Raw genomic sequence first — 21,690 nt, forward strand, 5'->3', positions numbered from 1 at the left:
GTGTGTGTGTGTGTGTGTGTGTTGATGCGCCTGTGTGCATCCCCCCCCCTCTGTGTTGATGTGTGTTGATGCGGCTGTGTGTTGACGTGTGTTGATGTGTGTTGATGTGTGTTGACATGTGTTGATGTGCGTGTGTGTTGACGTGTGTTGATGTGTGTTGACGTGCGTGTGTGTTGACGTGCATGTGTGTTGACGTGTGTTGACGTGTGTTGATGTGTGTTAATGTGTGTTGACATGTGTTGATGTGCGTGTGTGTTGACGTGTGTTGACATGTGTTGATGTGTGTTGACATGTGTTGATGTGCGTGTGTGTTGATGTGTGTTGACGTGTGTTGATGTGCGTGTGTGTTGATGTGCGTGTGTGTTGACATGTGTTGATGTGCGTGTGTGTTGACGTGTGTTGATGTGTGTTGACGTGTGTTGACGTGCGTGTGTGTTGACGTGTGTTGACGTGTGTTGACGTGCGTGTGTGTTGACATGTGTTGACGTGTGTTGATGTGTGTTGACATGTGTTGATGTGCGTGTGTGTTGACGTGTGTTGACGTGTGTTGATGTGTGTTGACATGTGTTGATGTGCGTGTGTGTTGACGTGTGTTGATGTGTGTTGATGTGTGTTGACATGTGTTGACGTGCGTGTGTGTTGACGTGCGTGTGTGTTGATGTGTGTTGATGTGCGTGTGTGTTGACGTGTGTTGACGTGTGTTGACGTGTGTTGACGTGCGTGTGTGTTGACGTGTGTTGATGTGCGTGTGCGTTGACGTGTGTTGTTGTGCGTTGACGTGTGCGTCTCCCCACAGGCGCCTACCTGGTGCCCTACCTCATCCTGCTGGTGCTCATCGGCATCCCGCTCTTCTTCCTGGAGCTCGCCGTGGGCCAGCGCATCCGCCGCGGCAGCATCGGGGTGTGGAACTACATCAGCCCTCGTCTGGGCGGCATCGGCTTCGCCAGCTGCGTGGTGAGTGTGAGCCCGGCGGCGCCGGTACCGGAAGCGAGGATGCTGGGATCTGAGCGAGTGCGCCCTGTTTGTAGGTGTGCTTCTTCGTGGCGCTCTACTACAACGTCATCATCAGCTGGAGCCTCTTCTACTTCTCCCAGTCCTTCCAGCAGCCTCTGCCGTGGCGCGAGTGTCCCCTCGTCAAGAACAAGACCAGTACATGTAAGAGCGGGTCAGGCCCGGCCCGGCCCGGCCCGGCCCATTCCTGTGCACTGCTGTGAGTCGCTGACGCGTCTTCTCCATAGATGTGGTGCCCGAGTGTGAGAAGAGCTCCGCCACCACCTTCTACTGGTACCGCGAGGCGCTGGACATCTCCAACAGCATCTCCGAGGGCGGAGGACTCAACTGGAGGATGACCGTGTGCCTGCTGGTGGCCTGGTCCATGGTCTGCCTCGCCATGATCAAGGGGATCCAGTCCTCCGGGAAGGTAAGAACCGGGTCAGGGAAGAGGAGGTGTCCGGTTCCTCACACAGTGAACCGGGTCTGATGAATCCTTTAATGATGCTCATGTGACGCCGGCTCAGCGTGGCCGCGATGACCGCAGCCCACTGGGTTCTGACCCATATCATATGATGAGGTCTGTGATAATTGGAGAAATGGTTTAATCCCAAGAAGATCTTTGATGCTGAGGTTTGGTTTTGGCCGAGTTACAGCGAAGGTTGGAGTCTTTGGGTCTTTGTACCGGTGCCAATGGGCCACAGCACTAAACCCAGCTGAGCGGCTCCTGCTTCATTCAGCTCATTATGTGGCTGCAGCTCCATCACATCTGGGCTCATTTTACAGCTTTTTGGATCAGCTGATCGTAAACCACCACGTTGGCCGCATGCTGCAGCGCACGGGTGCCTGCGAAAGGGTAACCATGGTTACGGCTGCTGCTCCGGCTGCGTTGTCGAGAGTGTGGTGAAGAGATGTGGATGTGGCATGTGATCGATGGCGAGAGGCCGAATCCCTGGAACATAGGCGGCTCCCAGCAGGGGGCCGCGCTGTCCCACCTCCTGAAGGACAGACCAGAGCACAATCACCGACCTGTGATTATGCCTTCAGACCAGCATCAGACAGTGAGTCAGCACCAGCGCCCCAGCGTCTGCGGCCCCGACTGGCTCACGCGCTGAGCCTTTAACTGCCACCTCCTCCATGTGGTTAGTTAATGTCTGGCCCAGAATAAGAGGCCGGCACCTCCAGCACCTCCAGCACCTCCAGCACCTCCAGCACCTCCAGCACCTCCAGCACCAGGCTGGTGGGGCCCAGTTAACACGCTTTGAACCCAGTTTATCAGAGCAGCGCCTCCTGCACAGGTGGGTTCTGGTCAAACCCAGGATCGTCTGCTGAGGGTCCAGAGAGCTGGGTTCTAGACTGGAACGAGGCCAGTGAACGCATCCTGACCAGTGAACAGTCCATCTTTGCTTCTCCTCGCAGGTGATGTACTTCAGCTCCCTGTTCCCGTACCTGGTCTTGTTCTGCTTCCTGATTCGGGCTCTGCTCCTGAAGGGCTCCACCGACGGGATCCGACACATGTTCACACCCAAGGTATCACACTTTCATACGAGCAGGGACACGTCCTTTGCTGCTGGATTTGACCTTAAAGTGTGTCATCATGTGTTTTCAGAGACTCATCTGTTGTGTATAGATTGATCATTTTAATAAATGACATCATCAACATGAGCAGCTAGGACTAAATGTATTGTGACCTTTCTGGTCTTAAGACCCGAGGCGCCCGTTTGCGGTGCTCAGTCTTCTCTCGCTGTAATTGGCCGACTCCTCGGCAGCGAGCGGCCAATGGCATTCCAAGCTGCGCCGTCCTGTCGCCATGGAAACAGGAGGTTGTGGAGCTTTATGTAACGACCCGACATGTGCGGCCTCCAGCTTTCGTGTCACCTGAGCGTCGCTGCAGCAGCAGACGCAGACAGGAAGCTGGACGTGACGGCGCGGCGCCGCTCAGACCCGAGCCGGGCCGCGAGCCGGGCCGCGAGCCGGGCCGCCGAGCTGAGCCGATGCTCCTCCTCTTCCAGCTGGAGATCATGCTGGAGGCCAAGGTGTGGCGCGAGGCGGCCACGCAGGTCTTCTTCGCGCTCGGCCTGGGCTTCGGCGGCGTCATCGCCTTCTCCAGCTACAACAAGCGCGACAACAACTGCCACTTCGACGCCGTCCTGGTGTCGCTCATCAACTTCTTCACGTCGGTGCTGGCCACCCTGGTGGTGTTCGCCGTGCTGGGCTTCAAAGCCAACATCCTGAACGACAAATGCATTGCACTGTAGGTACCAGCGTGCGGAGCGGGCGCGTCCTGCGGCCGGCGCTTCACTAATAACTGTTCACTGCCTGATTCAGAAACTTCAATAGGACTGTGACGTATCTGCTGGAGAACGGCACCAGCCCCAGTCACCCGCTCCTCAGCGCCAGCGCAGACAACTACCACAAGCTGACGGAGAACTTCACGCAGTCGGACTTCCAGAGGCTGGGACTGGATCCCTGCAGCATCGAGGACGAGCTCAATAAGGTCCCGGCGGCGGCGGCGGCGGCGGCGGCGGCGGCGGCGCTGACTGCGCCTCAGCTGCAGGCGTCTGACTCTCCTCCTCTTCCTCGCTCCCACAGGCCGTCCAGGGCACCGGCCTGGCCTTCATCGCCTTCACGGAGGCCATGACCCACTTCCCCGCGTCGCCCTTCTGGTCCGTCATGTTCTTCCTGATGCTGGTGAACCTCGGCCTCGGCAGCATGTTCGGCACCATCGAGGGAATCCTCACGCCGCTGATCGACACCTTCAAAGTCCGCAAGGAGCTCCTCACAGGTGGGAGCTGAGTGGGACAGGAAGTAGCTTGAATACAATGCAGAGCTGCTGGTGACGTGTGTCTGTCCTGCAGTGGGGTGCTGCGTCCTGGCCTTTTCCATCGGGCTCCTGTTTGTTCAGCGCTCAGGGAACTATTTTGTGGCCATGTTTGACGACTACTCGGCGACGCTGCCTCTGCTCATCGTGGTCATTCTGGAGAACGTGGCCATCGCTTGGATCTACGGCATCGACAAGTAGGAACCAAAGGCCATTTGCTGTCTGTCCTCAACAGCACGTGCTGCGAACCAGAGCGAAGCTGATAAACAGGAAAAGCTGCACTATTGTGAATTCTTTGCCACAAACAAACAGCTCACCTCCCGCTGCTCCGTTCTCTCCACTCGCGCAGGTTCTTTGAAGACCTGAAGGACATGCTGGGCTTCACGCCGTACCGCTTCTACTACTACATGTGGAAGTACATCACGCCCATCCTGCTGCTGGTGCTCCTGTGCTCCAGCTTCATCCAGCTGACCCGGACGCCTCCCAGCTACAGTGCCTGGATCGAGGAAGAGGTGAGTCAGCGCCTCCGGCCTGTCTGCGTCTGGAGCCGGAGTAGAAAGAAAGGCCCAGGGTTCAAAGTAAAGTAGCTCCAAATGCTCTAGCTGATAAACACGCGTCTTTTAACCCTTGGACAATAAACAGGATGTTTGATCACATCAAGGACAAAGTGGAGTCATGTGAACCTTCCCTGAGGCCCCTGTGGACCTTGTCTTGCAGGCCAGAGAGCTGACGCTGTACTTCCCCCCGTGGGGCATCGTGGTGTGCATCTCGCTGGTGCTCATGGCCGTGCTGCCGGTGCCCGTGGTCTTCGGCCTGCGCTACTTCCACCTCATCAGCGAGGACGCCGGCGGCCGCTCCACCGTCTCCTACAAGAAGGGGCGCATCATCAAGGAGACGGCGCAGCCGGGCGAGGACGACGACGCCAGCCTGATCCAGGGCAGGTCCCCCAGCGAGGCGCCCTCCCCCCGGCCGGCCAGCAGCATCTACCGCAAGCAGAGCAGCAACGGGGGCCCGGACGTGGACACGGCCCCCAACGGCCGCTACGGCATCGGGTACCTGATGGCCGACATGCCCGACATGCCCGAGTCGGACCTGTAGACTGGTAATCTCTGCCCTCTGCGTGCTTTAGTTGCCTGTACCGTTGCCTGTATCATTTGTACTGTATATTCTGTGTAGATACCATAGCTGCTCTCCAACTGTTGACACTGAACCTTTGTGAGCTGAAGGCGTGGGAGTGGACGTCATCCCCGTCCGACCCTGGGCTTTGAGGCAGCCTGATTCTCTGTGCTCTGCTCCCTCCTGCACATCCTGCAGGTGTAAGCAATAAGGTGGACCCTCCACCAGGCCTACAGTGCCTGAGGAGGAGCGGGTCGGGGTTAGAGAGCTTCCGTCTGCTTTGAGTCCTCTGTAAGAGATGACGCGTGAAACATGATCCATAGCTGCTGGGAAAAGTCTGGGACGGAACCAGGACTGAAGGCGGAAGCGTGCCTAAGTCATTTATATTTGTTTATAGAATACAAGACGGATGCTGTATATTTGGGGTATTCTGTAAATATAATATAAATATTTTAAATATATTTATGTTAATAGTTTGGCTATCAACACCATGTTTTTAAGGTTCAGGAGTTCTTCAAGTTCGTAACTGATCTGTTTTTTTTACTATGTGCTCGATGTCAGTGTTTGTGAGGAACACGTCCTCGCTGTAAATAACTTTTTCCATTAAATGGCTTCAGATGCAAATGTCAAACGTCTTCTTCCTCCATCAAGATTAAAGATCAAGTATGGTCCATACCCTCAAACCAAGTGTCTGTTGTTTCTTTCACTGATCCTCAAACCTTGTGATGTGATGGATTTGTAAGAAAGAACCGTCAATGTACAGAAAATAGTATTTATTGACTGTTTGACACAAAAACTTATTTCATACACATAAAGTACAAAGGAACAAGCCATGCGCTGTGTTAACAGATTGACAATAAATAAATCTACATTAGGAATCTTTGGCCTTTTTATCAGTTGATCATTTTGAAACTAAGGTTCAGTTCATAAACAGCAGCTTTTCCTGAACATCTGCACCGTTCTGATCAGAGGCAGCATTAAAGCTACGGCCGTTTCCCTTTTAGAAACAACGTGTGAAGCTTTGATTCAGCATGTGCATTTTAATCTAATAAACCTGATCCCTTCATTAGTTCCTGGTCTTAATGGAAAAAAGGTGTGGCTGTCAGTAAATGAGGTACAAGCTTGCTTGCAGCTGACACATGAACGTGTTGATCCCTTTTCAACGTTTATTCTGCAAAAACGACAGAACAGAAATTTGCATGTTATTGCTGTCACCACTACAAATAAATGCTGATCAAGTAAAGATCTAGGAAAGAAACTGGACTGTCCAGAGTCCACGAGGACTAGGTTGGATTTAGACAAAGCACTAATAATTCTGCTGCTGAAGAATCTCTGTGGTGACGGAGTCATTCAGACAACATTGTACAAGCGTCTGTAACTTTCACAGAGGTCTGTTTTACTTCAGTCGACCCGTTGTTAGTGCTGGCGTGAGGACGCTTCTAAAGCTCTGCTTAATGAGCGAATGCAGTAAAGTGAGCTTCACATCCAATGTGGGTGATCATTCCCACAACGAAGACACTATCATGACACACACTGCTCAGAACAGAGGTCCAGTCCACAGACCTGCAGGCTTAGCTGTGGTGGAGCTGTTCTCTCATTCTGGCTGCGATCTGCTGTCTCTTCTCCGAGTGTCTGTTCAGGTCCCTGACCTCCATGGGCAGCGTGCTGCTCCACACCATCAGCACCGACTCGGACTCGTCTGTCGGCACAAACAAAGGGGGAACACGTGGGACCAAAGCTGAGAAGCTCACAGCTGTTTTCAGACGACAGCGACCGCCTGACTCACTGCGCTGGTTCCTGTCCTGTGGGAGGCGTCTCCCCAACACCAGCACCGCGTTTCTCCAGTCTAGCGTTTCTGCTCAGGAGACACATAATTACCTTCGACGGCACTGAGAAAAGCTGCATGAAACAACTAAACACACGAGGATGAAAACAACAAATCCAAGCAGAAAAACAACAAACAAAGTGTGAAGCGCACGCTGGGTCCGTTCTGTCACACAAAGCCAGCTGTTCAAACCAGGCTCCTTATTGACTCTTTGTTTCACATGTTCTCATGCGTTATTGCGTGTTGTACACCACTGCTTCATCCCACACTAAGCAGTGAATCATGTAGAGCCTCTCTGCTAGAGGCAGAATATGAAGCGTGTGCCTGTAGAGTCCAACTACCCCAGCCTGACTGTACAGCCTGCAGCAGGAGGCCAATAAGGGGCCGAGGACCCACCTATGAGCGCCGCGCTGATGCAGCGTATGGAGTCGCAGCGCAGGGCGAGGACCTGCAGCGTCTGCAGCGTCTGCAGCTCCAGCAGCAGCAGGTGGCCCCCTCTGGTGCCCACCCAGAGGGTTGCAGATCCCTGCACCAGCAGGGCCTTGACTCTGGCCCAGGGCGGCGCTGACTCGCCCTGTCGGCCGCTGCAGGAGGAGAGGATTCATGAAGACGAAACGGTGGCGTCAGGAGGAAAACGAGCAGACGAGGCCGTTACCTGATGATCTGAGCACAGTCAATGCAGTCCACCATCCTCTCACTCCTCTTGTCCCAAACCTCAACGGTCGACGCCCCGGCTTTGCTCAGGTACAGGTGTTTGTCCACAGCCATTCGAGACACACACGCCTCACTGCACAGAAACGGCTTCCGCCTGGAGGCGACACGCACCGTCTGAGCAGGACGACAACGCCACAACAACATCATCTGACTGGGACTCACTGGAGGTTTGGCCTCGTGTCCACAGACTTGCACACGCTGTAGTCTGCTGTGAAGGAGACGACCTTTGACCCGCAGCCGGCCCACACGGACCCGGCGTCCTGCGGATGCGCCGACCGGCCCAGACACACGACTGGAGTGTTGATGTTTCCCACGTTGACGGTTTTAACCGGCCGCCCGTTCTCCTGCTGAAGGGCAGAAAACCAAGATGACTGACAAGAAGAACAAATGGAGGGAAGCTTCGCATTAGCACTATTTACCTTGAGAGCAGAGTCCTCGTAAACAGACAGGATTCCGTTTGCTGTCCCGACCAGCAAATAATTCTTCCTTTGGCTAAAGAGAACAGACAGTGAAGGTGACAGACAGCAGCTGTGACGATCTCGCACCATCAGCTGCGGCTGCGGCTGCGCACGCTTACGTGTGACGGGGGTGAACGTGGAAGAACAGCGAGGTGACGGCGTCGGTGACGCTCTGCAGCCGATGGCGGGTGGAGGCGTCACGAGCACCGACCACCACTAAGGATCCAGACTGGGTGCCTGCCACCAGCCAGTCGCCCTCCTCGCCGGGGATCTGGACCGTCACCAAACACAGGATGGGGCTGTCGTACATCTTCTGTTGGAGGGAGAGACAGGGTTAAAAGGCAGACGCTGCTTTAAATGCATTTCATTCAGATTTGAAAATGGGAGAGCAGGAAACAACCGGGTCTGTGGCTCAGGGGGTCAGTACCTGTGCAGTCCCCAGGCCGGTGCCCAGGTCCACGGTGGTGAGGGAGCCGAACCTCTTGGTGCTGCCTCCGCCCGTCCAGGCTCTGCGCTCGCTGCCGTCGGAGCTCACCGTCACACACTCGGCGTTGAAGGCCTGGCCGAGCACCAGCTCCCGCATCAGGCAGAGCATCTCCCCGGAGTTCAGCCTGTCAAACACCTGCAGAGACACCAGCGCCGTCTGAGCCGAGCAGCTCCGCGTGACCCGAGGCCGTTCTGCCACCGCTGGGGAGCGACACCGACCTGAGCAGAGGTGGGTCGGTCCTGTGGACGCTCCATCAGACAGTCGCTCATCAGCGCCTGGAAGCTGAGCCAAGGCGAGCAGCCGTAGTGTTTCACTGGATCTGTGAACGCGTCAGAGGACGTGAACCGGGAACCGGGAACCGGGAACCCTGACCCTCACCCCGAAGCTTTTACCTGGCAGTTTCCGCTGCACTGCGATTTCGTCGAAGTCGCTGGGGAACTTCATGCCGTCTGAGATGCGCTCGCCGCAGGTCAGGAGGTCGTAGAGCAGCAGGCCGAAGGAGAAGACGTCGGCCTGCTGGTTGTAGACCACGTTGCCGCGGGCGACCTCCGGGGCTCTGAAGCCCACGGTTCCCTCCGAGCTCCTCACCCCCATGCTGCAGCAGAACTGAGCGATGCCGTAGTCCGTGATCTTCGCGATGATCTCAGCGTCGGCCTTCAGGTTGAACAGGAGCACGTTGTGGGGCTTCAGGTCCCGGTAGATGATCATTGCTGAGTGAAGGTACCTGACCACAGATTAAACAATGACTACTCATTGTTTAATCTAGTTTTGCTCACCACAGTTTTTACAGTTTAGCCTGGTTTTAAAGCGCTGAATTTCTCAACATGTCTTCGCCGTGTGCCGTCACACCTGAGCCCGTCGGCCACCTGCAGAGCCACCCTGTGCTGGAACTTCCTGTTGAGGCGGCCATTCTCATGCTCAAAGAGCCAGTCCAGCGAGCCCCGCAGAGCCAGCTCCATCACCAGGACCTGAGGCGCCGGACCGGCCGCCAGGAGCCCGATCAGGCTCGGGTGGCGGAGACGCCCCAACACCGTCAGCTCCTGGAGACAAACCGCAGTGGTGAGAATGGAGGCGGCTGAACACGGACATGGAGCGGTGGGTGGTCACCTGTCGCAGCAGCCGGTGGATGTACAGATCGGACGCATGTTTGTTGAAGACCTTCACAGCCACCTCTTCATTTTTGTAAACGCCTCGATAGACGGTTCCAAAGCCACCGTCTCCTGCACAGACCGGCAGTCATATGGAATCATTCCAGCTGAAATAACCTTCTGAACAGGTGGAAAAGAGAGACAGACCCAGTCGGTTGTCTTTAGACATGTCCAACTCCAGTTCTTCACTGTCCAGGATGGTTCCTGCAGGCTGGTCACTCAAGACCAGGTCAGGGGCGATCTGGGCGAGGGGAAGAGTGCAGCGAGGATCATCCTGCTTCACCAGCAGGAATTCTACAAATGAATGGAAAACGACATCTAGAGAAACATCACTTTATCATTTAAACCACGAAAACCAAAGTCGGTGTATTCACCTCTGTCAAAATATCCAAATAGGTCCTCCAGCAAAATCTTGCTCCTTTCCTGACCGTCCTCAAAACTGTACAGGGCCCACTTCTTCAACAGGGCCTCTCCACTGCCCAACATGTCTGTGTTCAGCAGGCTGGGGAACCACTCCTCCAGCACCGAGTCCACCTGATCCACAACCTGCCCCAGCAGCACCCGGCCTGGGGACACACGGAAGCGAGGCTCAGCCACAGAATCAGGTTTACATTCAGCTCCAGCGTTCCATAATCTGGTTACTAGACAAAGGAGCCGGGACCTTTTCGTGACGAGGGCACAGTGATCCTGACCAAGCTGGAGGGATCCTCCTCCACCGAGGCATCCTCCACCAGACAGTAGGCGTCAGGGGACCAGTTCAGGTAAACGCCTCTCATCCAGTAAATGCGGTTCGCTTTTACAGCTTTCTCTGTGAAGCAAACAATATTTAACTCTGCTGCTTCGTTGTGTGTCTGCGGAGCAGCTGCTCCGTGTGTCCGTTCACCTCTTCCATAGAGCAGGTAGGAAGAAACCTCCAGCAGGCGGCTGATCTGACGGGACCAGTAATCCATGGGGAAGTAGGGCATCTCGTACAGACGCACGATCAGCTCAGAGTTCTCGGAGTGAGGCAGTTCTATAACTGGTCTCTGCTTGGACAAACTGTAAGGCACCAAATCTGCACTTAGGAACTGTCACATCTTCAGAGTCAGACTCAAAAGCCCAAATACGGGGAGCTGTGAACGCACCAGCTGGGCAGCAGCAGCTGCTCGTCTCCAAAGGGCAACGCGATCTGGAACTTCTCCAGCAGCTTGAAGAACTGTGTCAAATGGCTTCTGGGAAAACACTTGGTCTCGAACAGAAACCTTTCCACGTCCACGCGCTGGACGACGGCTTTGGGCTGCTCCCAGAAGCCACTGCTCTTTAATGTCAGCTTCTACAGAACAGGAGGAGAGTGTGGTCGCACACGATGTGATCTACGGCGCGTCTGTCTACACATTCAGGACTGCACATGTTGCGTTTTCAGGGACAGGCTACCTGAGAGATGATGTTGCACAGCCACTGTGGGTCGATGAAATAGAGCTCCTGGAGAAGCAGTGCAGGGTCGTCGTAGTGCAGCAGGACCCCTGAAGGCACACGAGGAGACAAGTGCAGCAGATCTGAGCATCGCCATGCTCTCTGCTTGGAGAAGGGTTCACCCTCTGAGATCTGAGGACGGAGCATGTGGAGGTTTAAACTGAACTGACCTGCTTCGCTCAGGAAGTGCGTGGCGTGCGGCAGCTCGGACGTCTCCAGCAGCTCGCTGTCCCGGACCAGCTGCAGCAGCTCCTCGCGCCGGAGGACGGGGAACTCTGGGGAAACCCTGGCTCTGTGCTGCTGGATGCGCCGCTGCAGCTCCACGTAGCTGTCTGGAACCAGCTGGCCCATCACAGGCTGACCCTGGATCTGTGTCAGGGAGCAGCAGCTGTGAGGACGAGCGCCTGGAGGCAGTAGCTGAGCTCTGTGTGCTCTCACCTTGAAGCTGGTCACCTCTCGGATGATGGTCTTGCGGAGTCTGGCCATGGCGTCCGAGTCCTCGCCCACAGAAACCATGTGATAGTCCCTGATGGCGGGGAAGCTCTGGTGGCTCAGCAGCTCCTCTTTGATCTTCCTCAGACAGGCCTGCACCTGCTGGTCCTCACTCATGTCTATGTGGGTTCCCACCAGGATGACGGGGGAGAATGGAGCCACGGCCTGAGTCAGGAGCAAACGTGTTTCAGAGGATGAGACGCAGAATAAATGACTCTTTGTTTGCTCCAGTCGCATCCTTCTTCCTCTGAGCCCGAACCAGCACGGACTCATTACACACACGTTTACACGTGGCTCACCTTGATGGTGAAGAGCCACGGTTTGAGGGCGTCCACCTGACTGGCTCCTCTGCTCAGGTTGTAAACCACCAGGTAGACGGCTCTGCAGGTCAGGAAGTGAGGGTGGGAGCAGCTGAACTCGTCTCCACCTGTGGAGGCGAGAAGCGAGACTGAAACTGAGCAGCAGAACAGGAAGTGAAAGCTGAGATGAGTTTCATTACTATCGCACAGACACAGCAGCAGATTTAAACAGCTTTGTCTCCGCTGCGTGTGAATGTTGGATTCTGAGGCCTCGCCACTAGGTGGCAGTAAGCTCTCCCAATGCTCCATGTGTTTGCAGCAGGATCTTCAAGCTTCAGCACCTCCAGCTTTTCTATCAATATGTGACTCTGAGGATTTGAACTTGGATGCATGATGTAACTGCTGTTGTGCAGCAGATGTGATCCAACCTGCGAAGTCCCACACGTTCAGCACCATTTTCTTCTTGTCCCACTCTCGGACCGTCCAGTCGTGGATGGTGATGCCGGCCGCAGCCTTCTTAGAGTTCTGGGGCCGCTTCAGCTTCATCAGCTGCTGGATCAGGGCCGTCTTCCCGCTGCCTGGATTCCCCACCACGATCAGCTTCATCCGGTAGTACGGCACCGCCTTCCTGAGCCGCTGCTGCAGAAACCTGCATGCGCAGGGACAGGACTTATTCACCACAGGGACTCTTTGAAATGGAACTAATGGGATTTACAATGAGAAACCACACCCCCTATGTACAAAGCTCAGCGGAGCTGCTGACCGAACAATGTCTTTGGTTTTGCTGCCGATAAGTTTAAGGTCCAGTTTGAGCTGGAGGCCGTCCAGCGGCAGGTCCCACAGCTTCCCCAGTTTGCCCATCTCATCAGGGAAGGAGCGGAGGCCTGGGTTACGGCTCACGTCCAGTGAGGTCAGGCCTTCCAAAGAGCCGATCTGCAGAGGGATCTGGACACAAAGAGTGGAACCATCAATGTTACGAGATCCAATTATTTAAAACGGATTCATTTAACAAAAGGTTCGTGGCAGCTGGAGAAACTGTGAACTTGTTTGCATGTTGATTATTTTAACCTCAGTGAGCTTGTTGTCGCTCAGATGGAGCTTCTCCAGTCGTGTCCACTTGGAGATTGTTTGACTCAGATCCAGAGTCGTGATAGAGTTGTGGCTGAACATCAGCTCTCTGAGGTTGCTGGACGTCCAGAACCTCGGACCAGGCAGAACGGAAATATGGTTGCTCCTCATGTCCACAGACCTCAAGCTGCACAAACAGGAGCATGAGGGCAAATGTTTCTACTGTTCAAAAGGAATGAACGTTTAATAAAAGGAGCCAAAACTCAAGCCTCAGAGTTAGAGAGGGTGATTCAGGTAATCGAGTCAGAAAACAGGAAATGAGCAAAGACTGCAGTTTACATGGGCAGATGGAGAATGGCCTCAGAGACGCAGGTGAAGCTGTTGGCTGCCAGTTTCAGTGTAGTGAGCCTGGACGGAAGATGTGACAGGGAACCTGAGGACGGACGTTTGCGTCAGAAATACATAATAGGTTTTGAATGTAGTTCTAGTTTTTCAGGACTATGAATCCCATTCCGTTAATATGAATGAACTGTTCCATGCACTGCTTTGAATCTCCAACCTGTGGGTGATTGAGTGTGTCTTAGTTACTGTTAAAGGCCGCGACCAGTTGCAGAACTCACTGATTTTGTTTGCAGATGCGTTGAAGGTTTCCAGTTTGGGGCAGCCAGTCAGGAAGTCTAGAGAGATGGTCTCCACGCGGTTCTTGCTCACGTCCAGCAGCGTGACCTCTGGCAGGCACAGAGGTGCACACAGCTCAGCAATGCTGTTACTGAGGAGCAAGAGGAGGAAACTGATCATCAGCCAATCCTGTATGAAGAACATTCAAATGGTTTGGCTCAACAACCTTTGTAAGTTTTAAAGGACCAACAGCACAGTTCAGCGTGTGTGACAGCACCGAGCTCCACCTGCCTGACCAAGGCCTGACCTTTGAGGTATCCACGTTTTAGTTTGCGTTTCTGGTCTGTATAAATGGAAATTAGCTGCAGGTTAAAATTAGCCCTCCAGCTAATTCTGGAGCATCTGGAGAGTCTGAGATTGTTTTAGAAAAGTATTTTAGTTTGGATGCCACAGTTTCACAGGCCTCTGCGTAACCAATACACATAGAATCACCCCAGGACATGAACACAAGCCGGTTTCCTGTTGTGTGATCAGCTACTGGATTTGCAGTTCATCGTGTTCTCTGTTGTGCCCTTTCCATTAAAGCACATTTGCTGTTTTCGTAGCAGCCACTAGACACAAACATCATCCCCACATGCGGGTGCTTCCGAGCAGCCTACCCTTCCAGGACCAGCTCCTCCAGCTGGCCCATGGCCCGGCCCAGCTCAGGGGGGAAGGTGCTGAGTTTGTTGAAAGACAGGTTGAGCTGACGCAGTGATGGGCAGGTCACGCTGGGGTCAAAGGTCAGCAGGGGCCCCACACAGTTGCGAGACACGTTGAGGGTGCCTAGTGAGGGCAGAGAGAGCAGCTCGGCAGGCAGAGACTGCAGCTGGTTGCCCTGCAGGTCCAGTCGGGTCAAACTCTGCAAACTCTGAAAATCGAACCCCAGAACAGCTTCAGTGGAGAGTTTCCTTTGACATTCAGGAGATTCCTCACAGATCAGAGAACCACCTGGCAAAGGGCCGGAGGGAACTGGAAGAGGCCGTTGGTGCTCAGATCCAGGCGGAGGAGATGCCACAGCTGCTGCTGGATGAAGCCGTCATCCAGACAGGACAGAGAGCTCAGCTCGTTCCCGGACAGGTCCAGCAGATGGATCCGCTCCCGCTCTTTGAGCAGAGTAGCAGAGTTCTCAGCTGATCCCAGCACTGAGGGACACAACCACATCCTCTCATGCAGATGAGCTTGATAATGAACTGAACTCATTTTAGGACGATGAGTTACCCTTATGGCCGGCGCTGCTCCGCCCATTTCTCCTGTTCACAGGCTCAGTCTGTTCACTGTCTGTTTGTCCACACTGGGAATAAACAGCAGACCAGTTCAGAACATTCTACGCTGCATTAGTCCAACCTTCAGTAACTAGTATTGAACAGCGCTCAGACGCTCACCTCCGCGCTGGCATGTCTGCCACCACTCTGCCTCCTTCTGAAGGAGCCTCCTTTCAGCTCCTCCGCTGAATTATTACGCAGCCTTGGAGACAGAGCTCCTGATAGAGGATCGCTCCCTTTGAACGACATGAGGACAAGTGTTAGTGCATGTGAAGCGTCATTGGATCACGGTTCACTCTCTGCGTGAGCAGCAACAAACGCGTCAAATCTGAAAAACTCACCATCACTCTCCACGTCATCGTTGAACAGACTGTCTTCCACCAAGTGAAGGCTGAAGTTAGAGTCATCGCTCTCATCAGAGATGTAGCCTGAGGTCTGACAGGGGTCGGTTACAGACCTCGGAGCTGCGCCGCTGCCCTTTGACCTCTGGTGCATAAGCGAATGAATGTATCTGGCCAAACTCACACCTTTAGCTGAAATACAAAGAAGGAGCAATGCAATTCAAAGAGCTTTCATCCAAACAGATGCAACATGAAAGGCGCCGCGCCGCGCTCACTGTTGCTGTGACGGACACTGTAGGCCCTCCGCCTCTCAGCCAGCAGGGGGCTGAGCCAGGCAGCATCCAGGCGACCCAGCCTCAACCCTCCCAGACAGAGAGCATTGTTGTTGAGGTCCAGACCCAAACGGCCCAGCAGCTGGATGATCGTGGGCCCATCGCTCCTCTTCACGCTCACTGCCAGAGCCCGGCGGAGGTGCTGCTCGTGAGCCCCGCGGCTGAGAAGCAGCTCCACCAGCTCCAACGGGCCGCCTCGCTCACACACCTGCCAGGACAGCACGTGGTCACCGCATCGCTGCAGCTGCTGCCTTCGAGTTTGCGCTTTGTGAATAAGCTTCTGTGGCCGCTGACCTGGTAGATGAGAGGTTCTGCTTTCGTCTTCCTGTCGACGTCGGCGCCCAGCTCCATCAGACACTCCGCCATCGTGGTGTCTCCGTCCTCACAGGCTTTTTCCAGCATGCGGTAGTGGAGCTCTGAGTTGCTCCACATCTTGGACAGAGCCAGACACACTGACTTGCGCAGCTGAAAGGAAAGGAGAGACACCAACTACAGTGACTGTTCCTGCAGAAGACGGGCAGGACTGGACTGTACACAGCTGGCCTGAACGCATCACGTCTGCAGGTCCTGTACAACTCACTTGGTTGTTGCTCTGGTCCCAAGTCTCTTCTCTGAGGAGTTGGAAGATAAGTCTGTCAAAGTCTTCTCTGTGCAACTCAGCAGCTGCACCTGAAGAGGCATCGAGCATCCTGAGAGCCACCTGAAAACACTGTGGCACACAAATGGAGAGAGATCAGGACAAAAGCGTTTTACTTAGAACTAGACTCAACCAGAAGCAGGCTGCGCTCACCTTCAGCAGCATCTCAGAGTCGTCCCTGTACTGGAGGATGGAGACGACCACAACAGAAGCTAGGACCGGCATGGTCGTCCTCGACAGCTTCTTCTTGGAGACGAGGCAGGCGAGCAGGCTCAGACTCCAGTAGTGGATCTCTGCAGGAGCAGACAGTCCAAGCACAAAACGCCAGTAGGCTTGAGATGGGAGCGCTGTCCTCTCCAGTCGGGCTTGTGTGTGCTACAACTACAGTACAGCACAAAACAACGAAGCCACGTCCGTTTACCTCGTTCCTGTGGGAACGTGTGCAGCGTGTGGAGCACCGTGTCTATGGCCCCCTGCTGGCAGAGCAGGTCCACTGCACCAGAGCAGTCAGCCAGCGCACACAGAACCTTCAGGCCACACTTCTGGATGGTCACACTGCTGATGAACTGCACAGACACAGCGTGGTTAAGCTGCAGCCTCGGCCGTGACACCCGTTATGTGAGTCGATCCAGCGTCTGTACAAACCCTGTTGAGAGCCTCCAAGTACAGAGTGTGGGCTCCTTCCAGGACACACTGGTTCTTCAGCACCCTCAGAGAGACGTCGGCCATGTCGGGATCTGCGACTGAGGCCCCGTGCTCCCTTAGACTTCTGTCTGCAAGTTTACACACAGCAAGGAAACCAATAAACACACAGACACACCTGCTCACACCAGCCACTAATCGAATCCAGAGGTGAATTGTTGAGGGAGCGGAGGCCGAGTGCACGGTTTACACGGCACTAAACCAGTTCTGCATTCCTGAGCTGAAGAGACAACACTGTACATTTGCTTTGCTGTCTGAGTCATTAAGAGCCTTTTTGAGGCTGCATGAATAGCACAGTACACACTGAGCACAAACACTCCGGCTTTATGATTTACCAGACGAGATTATTTACCAGTTTCTTCAACGTCTGCGCTTCGTTTCAATTCCTGTTGTCACATGTGCAGAGGTTTGCCAACAAAATAACCTTAAATGTACCAACGGCAGTTTGACGTGCAGCTCACGTCTGGGCTTCACATGAGCACAACACAATTATATGCTTGGACTGACCTGGACACAGGAAGGCCAGGCTGGCCTGCAGCGCCTCCAGCTGAACCTCTGGCTCAAAGTTGTGCAGCTTCATGGTGCTGAGGATCTGACTCATGGCCATGACGGACTCGTCCAGGCTGGCTCTTCTACAGACACAGAAACAGCCTGAATGTGACTGAACGTACACGCAGGACACCACGGGATCCACGCGCTGCTCGGCCCCACCTTCCCTGGAACAGCAGGTGGAGCAGTTTGCAGGCGCTGAAGGAAACTTCGGCCGAAGCCGAATGTCTCTTCATCATCTCCACCAGGTTCACGTGGAGGCCACTGGACAGCAGCAGAGCCCGCATCTTACCTGCAAGCAGAGCAAACACAGCACTGAACCCAAACCACACAAAAGGACAACGATCCGCAGACTTTTATTGATGCCTCATGTCCAGAGCAGCCGCACGCTTCGCTGATGACTCACCGTTGTGTGTGAGCAGCGCGGCGCTGGCGCTGGTGGCAGCTTTGAACACTTTGGGGGAGGAGGAGTGGAGCAGCATGGCCACCATCAGCTGTCTGTGCACGGGCGTCCTGCAGCCAAGGACCCCACACCCGACGAGCGGCAGCACACGTTTGAGAGACATTTATTGGTGTTTAAGAGGCCTCGGCCTGTGTTCAGATGGTGCTCCGTACCTCTCACTCGGCTCATCTTCTGGATTCTTGACTCCGGCTCCGTGCAGCAGCAGACTGTGGATGGCCCAACTCGCAGCCTCCTGACGACGCAGACATGATTCCCATGTTTGGACTATATATCACAAACACACGTCTACTGTAGCTGCTGGACCGACCTGAACCAGTGGCTCATCCGCATGGAGCTCCAGCGCCGTACAGCAGAGCTCCATCCAGCCCAGGCCCATGTCCTCCACCTCCTGCTTCCCCCTGTTCTCCTCCTCCTCTCCCTCCTCCAGTCCCTGCTCAACCACTGCTCTGTTCTGCACGATGGTTGCAGCTGCAACGAGCGACAGGACGCTGATTATGAATGCTGTTCTACTGAAGCATGCACATGCAGAAAAGACTGCAGGAACAGAAGTGATGCAGGCATGTGTGCGCTCACTGAGGTCGGCCAGGCAGGACAGAGCGTGGGCCTGTAGCGCCGCATTGTTGGGGAAGGTCTCACAGGCTCTGACCGCGACCCTCTGGACGCCGTTCACCACCAGGATGTTGTAGTAAGTCTCTGCAGGACAGATCGAACCAGCATCTGCATCAAACACGCGTCCACTGAGCTTTCTGTCCTGATCCGTCTCCTGGCAAACTCTGTATCTTATCAGAATGAGTGCAGCTCAAACACCGCTGCATCAATAGATTCTGTAAACAGCGTGGACGTCTCACACGGGCCGCACTCGTTCACCAACACTGGATCTCAGCCTTTATCTGGTGTGTGTAAACGGTAACTGCTGACCTGACGTGAACTTCCTGAACAGGCAGCAGCCCATCTCCTGCAGCTCCTCCACCTCAGGAAAGGCATCCATGGCAGCGATGACGCCTCTGTAACATCGATCTCCTCCCGACATCAGCATCTCTACGTTACTGCCTGCAGGACAAAAGTCTGTGAACTCCATGAAGCTGTAATAGATCGATCCGCTTTTGATCTTAGCTCACAATCATATGGCTGTAATATTCACAGTAAGAAGTTTGATATTCATTGAAATATAAGCTTCCACAGAGGCAGTACACAGGCACTATTCACTGTGTATGTAGGACTCCAACACTGGTTAACTGAGCCTTAATGTGCTGGAGCTAAATGCAGACACAAGGTTAATGTTTGACAGTAGAGCGCCACATCCCCTACACCTAACCACCATCCACCCACATGAATATATGAGGCCTGAAGAGCAGGTGAGGAGCAGCTTCCTCCAGCTGTTCCTCACCTGCTTGCGCGTCATGAACGCCATGCGGCGTGTTCGGGCCTCACCCAGACGAGCCAGCAGGAGCAGCACCTTCAGCGCCTGCAGGAGCAGCTCCAGGTTCCCTGCAAACCTCTGCACAGCTTCCAGAACTACAACGTGGTCCTGGTTCTCCACAAACTCTGCAAGGTGATCGTCACTCACTGGAAACACAAACACGACGAATATGTAGAACTGCTGTACAATCTATTACGGCTCAGCATGAATGCTAAGAAGCCAAAGCTCAGTGAAACCAGTGATGAGGAACTGAACCTGAAGCCTGAAACCTGATGTTGATCTACTGTATACTATAAAAACCATGATGATGGACGGAAGGCTACAGTGTCTGCTCACCGCTTTCCAGCAGGGACTGAAGAGCTGCGCAGCCCTGCAGATACACTTCTTCACTGGCAGGAAACGCCATCATCGCATGCACGACCAGACTGAAAACATCCTCTTCCTCCTCCAGCACCAGCAGACGAATCATGTCTGAGTTCAAAAATACACCCGTTCACTTCTGGCCATTGTACAAATACAAGCTTGCAGAGCAATAATTAATCATAGCGATCAAATCTATAAACATCCTTTTTAAATTCAAAAAAAGCTGGAACGTACTGCGACTTTTAAAAGCACTGACCACCGATCTACAGGAGCGTTTCACTAAGCTGGACATCGTCTCCTAAAGGTCCTCATGTATTTATGCTGTTTACCTGATCGGAGCAGCAGAGCCAGAGCCCGGAGTCCCACCACGGTCAGCCTCCAGTCTGAGCTGTGCTGCGACAGCAGCTTCAGGACCTGCCTGGTAAAAACACCAGCACCAGACCAGAACCGTTTGACTACATGACAGAGGTCGGACTGGACTAGACAGGACTGACAAGAAACAGCAGCTCAAACAGGAAGCGAGAACTGATGCGAGAGCGGCCAGAACTGAAGCGGATCTATTGAACTAATTGATACCGACAGCCCCAGGTTGAAGCAACCCGGCCTGGCTGCTGCCAGACACAGGAGGTGTGATCTCTACTCACTGGTGCACTTGTAGCAGGTCTGAGTTACTGGCTGCCTGAGGAGGTGCGCTCAGCTGTTCCCACGTCTCAGGACACATTTCAATCAGCCGACACAACAGTGACCATCCGACCTGCAGCAACAGTTCATTAGGAACCGGACGTGTCAGTCAAATCAACAGAAGCTGCGTAGATGTGAGCAGAACCGAATCAGGTCGGCGGCGTTCCTCCTGATTAACTGTACTTTACCCTCATATCTAATTCAGATACGTTTACAGGGTTTCACAGCTGTGTTGTTCGAGCTTTTATAAGCTGCCGTACAGAGTCACAAGACGCCATAAACGCTGTGTGAGCTTTGAATATTTTTACCTACACTGAGCAGAAACTGCCTGAGCTCCAGACAAATGTCTGTGTGGCTGTTTTCTCTTATTGTCAGGTGTATTGTCAGATGCAGGAGGGAAAACGAAGGTGGGACTACCTGCTGGACCCCCCTGCTGCTGATGTAGGAGGACAGCACGGCCATGAGGGGGACATGGACGTCTCTGTGCTCAAACAGCTCATCGGCTGCAACACAAGAAGGCACAATGTGAGAGGAGGACCACAGCTTCATGCACTTATCCAATAAAACTAGTGTTAACTGGCAAAGTGCCCCAATCAGTGGCAAAGATGACGGTGCATTTCTGCCTGTTTCAGTTCACCAGCAAACACTAAAAGGAGCACTGATGAAAACACAGAAAACATCTGAACAGTGGACAATGAAGTGCAAGCTGCAGATTCACTCAGTTGATTTAATAAATATTGTCTCAATTAACTAATTGACCAATTAGTCTATGAGAGGATGAAAATATAACTTCCTCAGTCCCAGTTTGTCTGAATCCCCCCATTCAAGACTTCAATTACATTATGGGTTGTGTAGCGGATGTGAAGTAGAGTATGTGCTACTCCACGATACTGAGGTCTGAGGCTCTGACAGCTGATCCCAGAACAGCCGAGCGAACCGTGGCTGCTGCGTGTGTCCTACCGTGGTCGCTGTGCGCCAGGAACAGCAGGTCCTGGATGATCTGGATCAGGGTGCTCAGCTGTCGGTCCTCCTGCGGCGTCTTCAGCCTCACCACGAGCTTCTTCAGCCTCTCCTCCAGCTCCTCTTTGTCGCCCATGGCCTGCGCCTGCTGACGGCCGGTGCATTTACAGTGGCGCAATGAGCGGCAGTCCCACAGAACCGAACCGCAGGCTCCGAGCGGCTATGAGCATGACATCACATTACTCACGTTACATCACAGTAAGCTGACTTTAAAATCAGCCACTACTCTACTCTACTGGATGTCACCACTGAGGAAGTTGGTGTCGCGGAGTTTCGGTTCCGACGCTGACGTCACCGTCCTCGGCCAACTCCGCTCCGCCGCTCACACGCGTTCCTCTTTTGGGAAAGACACTTTCTGTTGCTTCTGTGCGGAAAACGGCGGCTTGCTTC

The 21,690-nt window shown here is 54.0% G+C and overlaps 2 protein-coding genes across 8 annotated transcripts in view; one reads left to right on the forward strand and one right to left on the reverse strand.

Moving 5' to 3' along the window:
- Window positions 1-5,610, forward strand: part of slc6a15 (solute carrier family 6 member 15) — an 8,977-nt gene extending 3,367 nt beyond the window's left edge. Inside the window, exons 3-13 of the mRNA XM_029154606.3 lie at window positions 797-954; window positions 1,029-1,155; window positions 1,239-1,420; window positions 2,410-2,520; window positions 3,003-3,244; window positions 3,319-3,487; window positions 3,583-3,775; window positions 3,849-4,008; window positions 4,161-4,323; window positions 4,529-4,913; window positions 4,988-5,610. Of these exons, the coding sequence (XP_029010439.1) occupies window positions 797-954; window positions 1,029-1,155; window positions 1,239-1,420; window positions 2,410-2,520; window positions 3,003-3,244; window positions 3,319-3,487; window positions 3,583-3,775; window positions 3,849-4,008; window positions 4,161-4,323; window positions 4,529-4,909 (1,886 nt within the window). The 3' untranslated portion in view covers window positions 4,910-4,913; window positions 4,988-5,610. The remainder of the gene's footprint in view (window positions 1-796; window positions 955-1,028; window positions 1,156-1,238; window positions 1,421-2,409; window positions 2,521-3,002; window positions 3,245-3,318; window positions 3,488-3,582; window positions 3,776-3,848; window positions 4,009-4,160; window positions 4,324-4,528; window positions 4,914-4,987) is intronic.
- Window positions 5,611-5,685: 75 nt separating this feature from the next.
- Window positions 5,686-21,688, reverse strand: lrrk2 (leucine-rich repeat kinase 2). 7 transcript variants are annotated; one of them, XM_029154595.3, is made up of 51 exons: window positions 21,547-21,688; window positions 21,241-21,460; window positions 20,698-20,783; window positions 20,244-20,353; window positions 19,929-20,017; window positions 19,573-19,707; window positions 19,248-19,382; window positions 18,735-18,866; window positions 18,390-18,533; window positions 18,124-18,284; window positions 17,969-18,048; window positions 17,760-17,866; window positions 17,516-17,645; window positions 17,312-17,436; window positions 16,748-16,875; window positions 16,524-16,668; window positions 16,256-16,395; window positions 16,046-16,174; window positions 15,760-15,930; window positions 15,409-15,673; window positions 15,134-15,325; window positions 14,913-15,028; window positions 14,749-14,821; window positions 14,479-14,672; window positions 14,148-14,398; window positions 13,491-13,639; window positions 13,210-13,303; window positions 12,871-13,057; window positions 12,566-12,747; window positions 12,231-12,451; window positions 11,803-11,930; window positions 11,450-11,668; window positions 11,182-11,380; window positions 10,973-11,061; window positions 10,684-10,871; window positions 10,443-10,597; window positions 10,221-10,367; window positions 9,934-10,125; window positions 9,707-9,853; window positions 9,519-9,631; window positions 9,261-9,451; window positions 8,804-9,135; window positions 8,630-8,730; window positions 8,352-8,546; window positions 8,044-8,237; window positions 7,886-7,958; window positions 7,629-7,813; window positions 7,408-7,560; window positions 7,149-7,336; window positions 6,491-6,782; window positions 5,686-6,098 (listed from the first exon to the last, which is right to left on the reverse strand). In XM_029154595.3, exons 2-50 carry the CDS (start codon window positions 21,374-21,376, stop codon window positions 6,499-6,501), a joined length of 7,680 nt encoding a protein of 2,559 aa, XP_029010428.1. In that variant the 5' UTR covers window positions 21,377-21,460; window positions 21,547-21,688; the 3' UTR covers window positions 5,686-6,098; window positions 6,491-6,498. The 7 variants fall into 7 exon arrangements, with proteins under 7 accessions (XP_029010428.1, XP_055365334.1, XP_029010434.1 ...); XM_055509359.1 differs by having other exon boundaries at window positions 21,241-21,385; window positions 21,488-21,628; XM_029154601.3 differs by lacking the exon at window positions 21,547-21,688 and having other exon boundaries at window positions 6,491-6,626; window positions 6,714-6,782; window positions 18,390-18,509; window positions 21,241-21,381.
- Between the last annotated feature and the right edge of the window lie 2 nt (window positions 21,689-21,690).

The sequence above is a fragment of the Betta splendens genome, chromosome 6 (assembly GCF_900634795.4).
Source record: "Betta splendens chromosome 6, fBetSpl5.4, whole genome shotgun sequence".
NCBI classification, from domain to species: domain Eukaryota; kingdom Metazoa; phylum Chordata; class Actinopteri; order Anabantiformes; family Osphronemidae; genus Betta; species Betta splendens.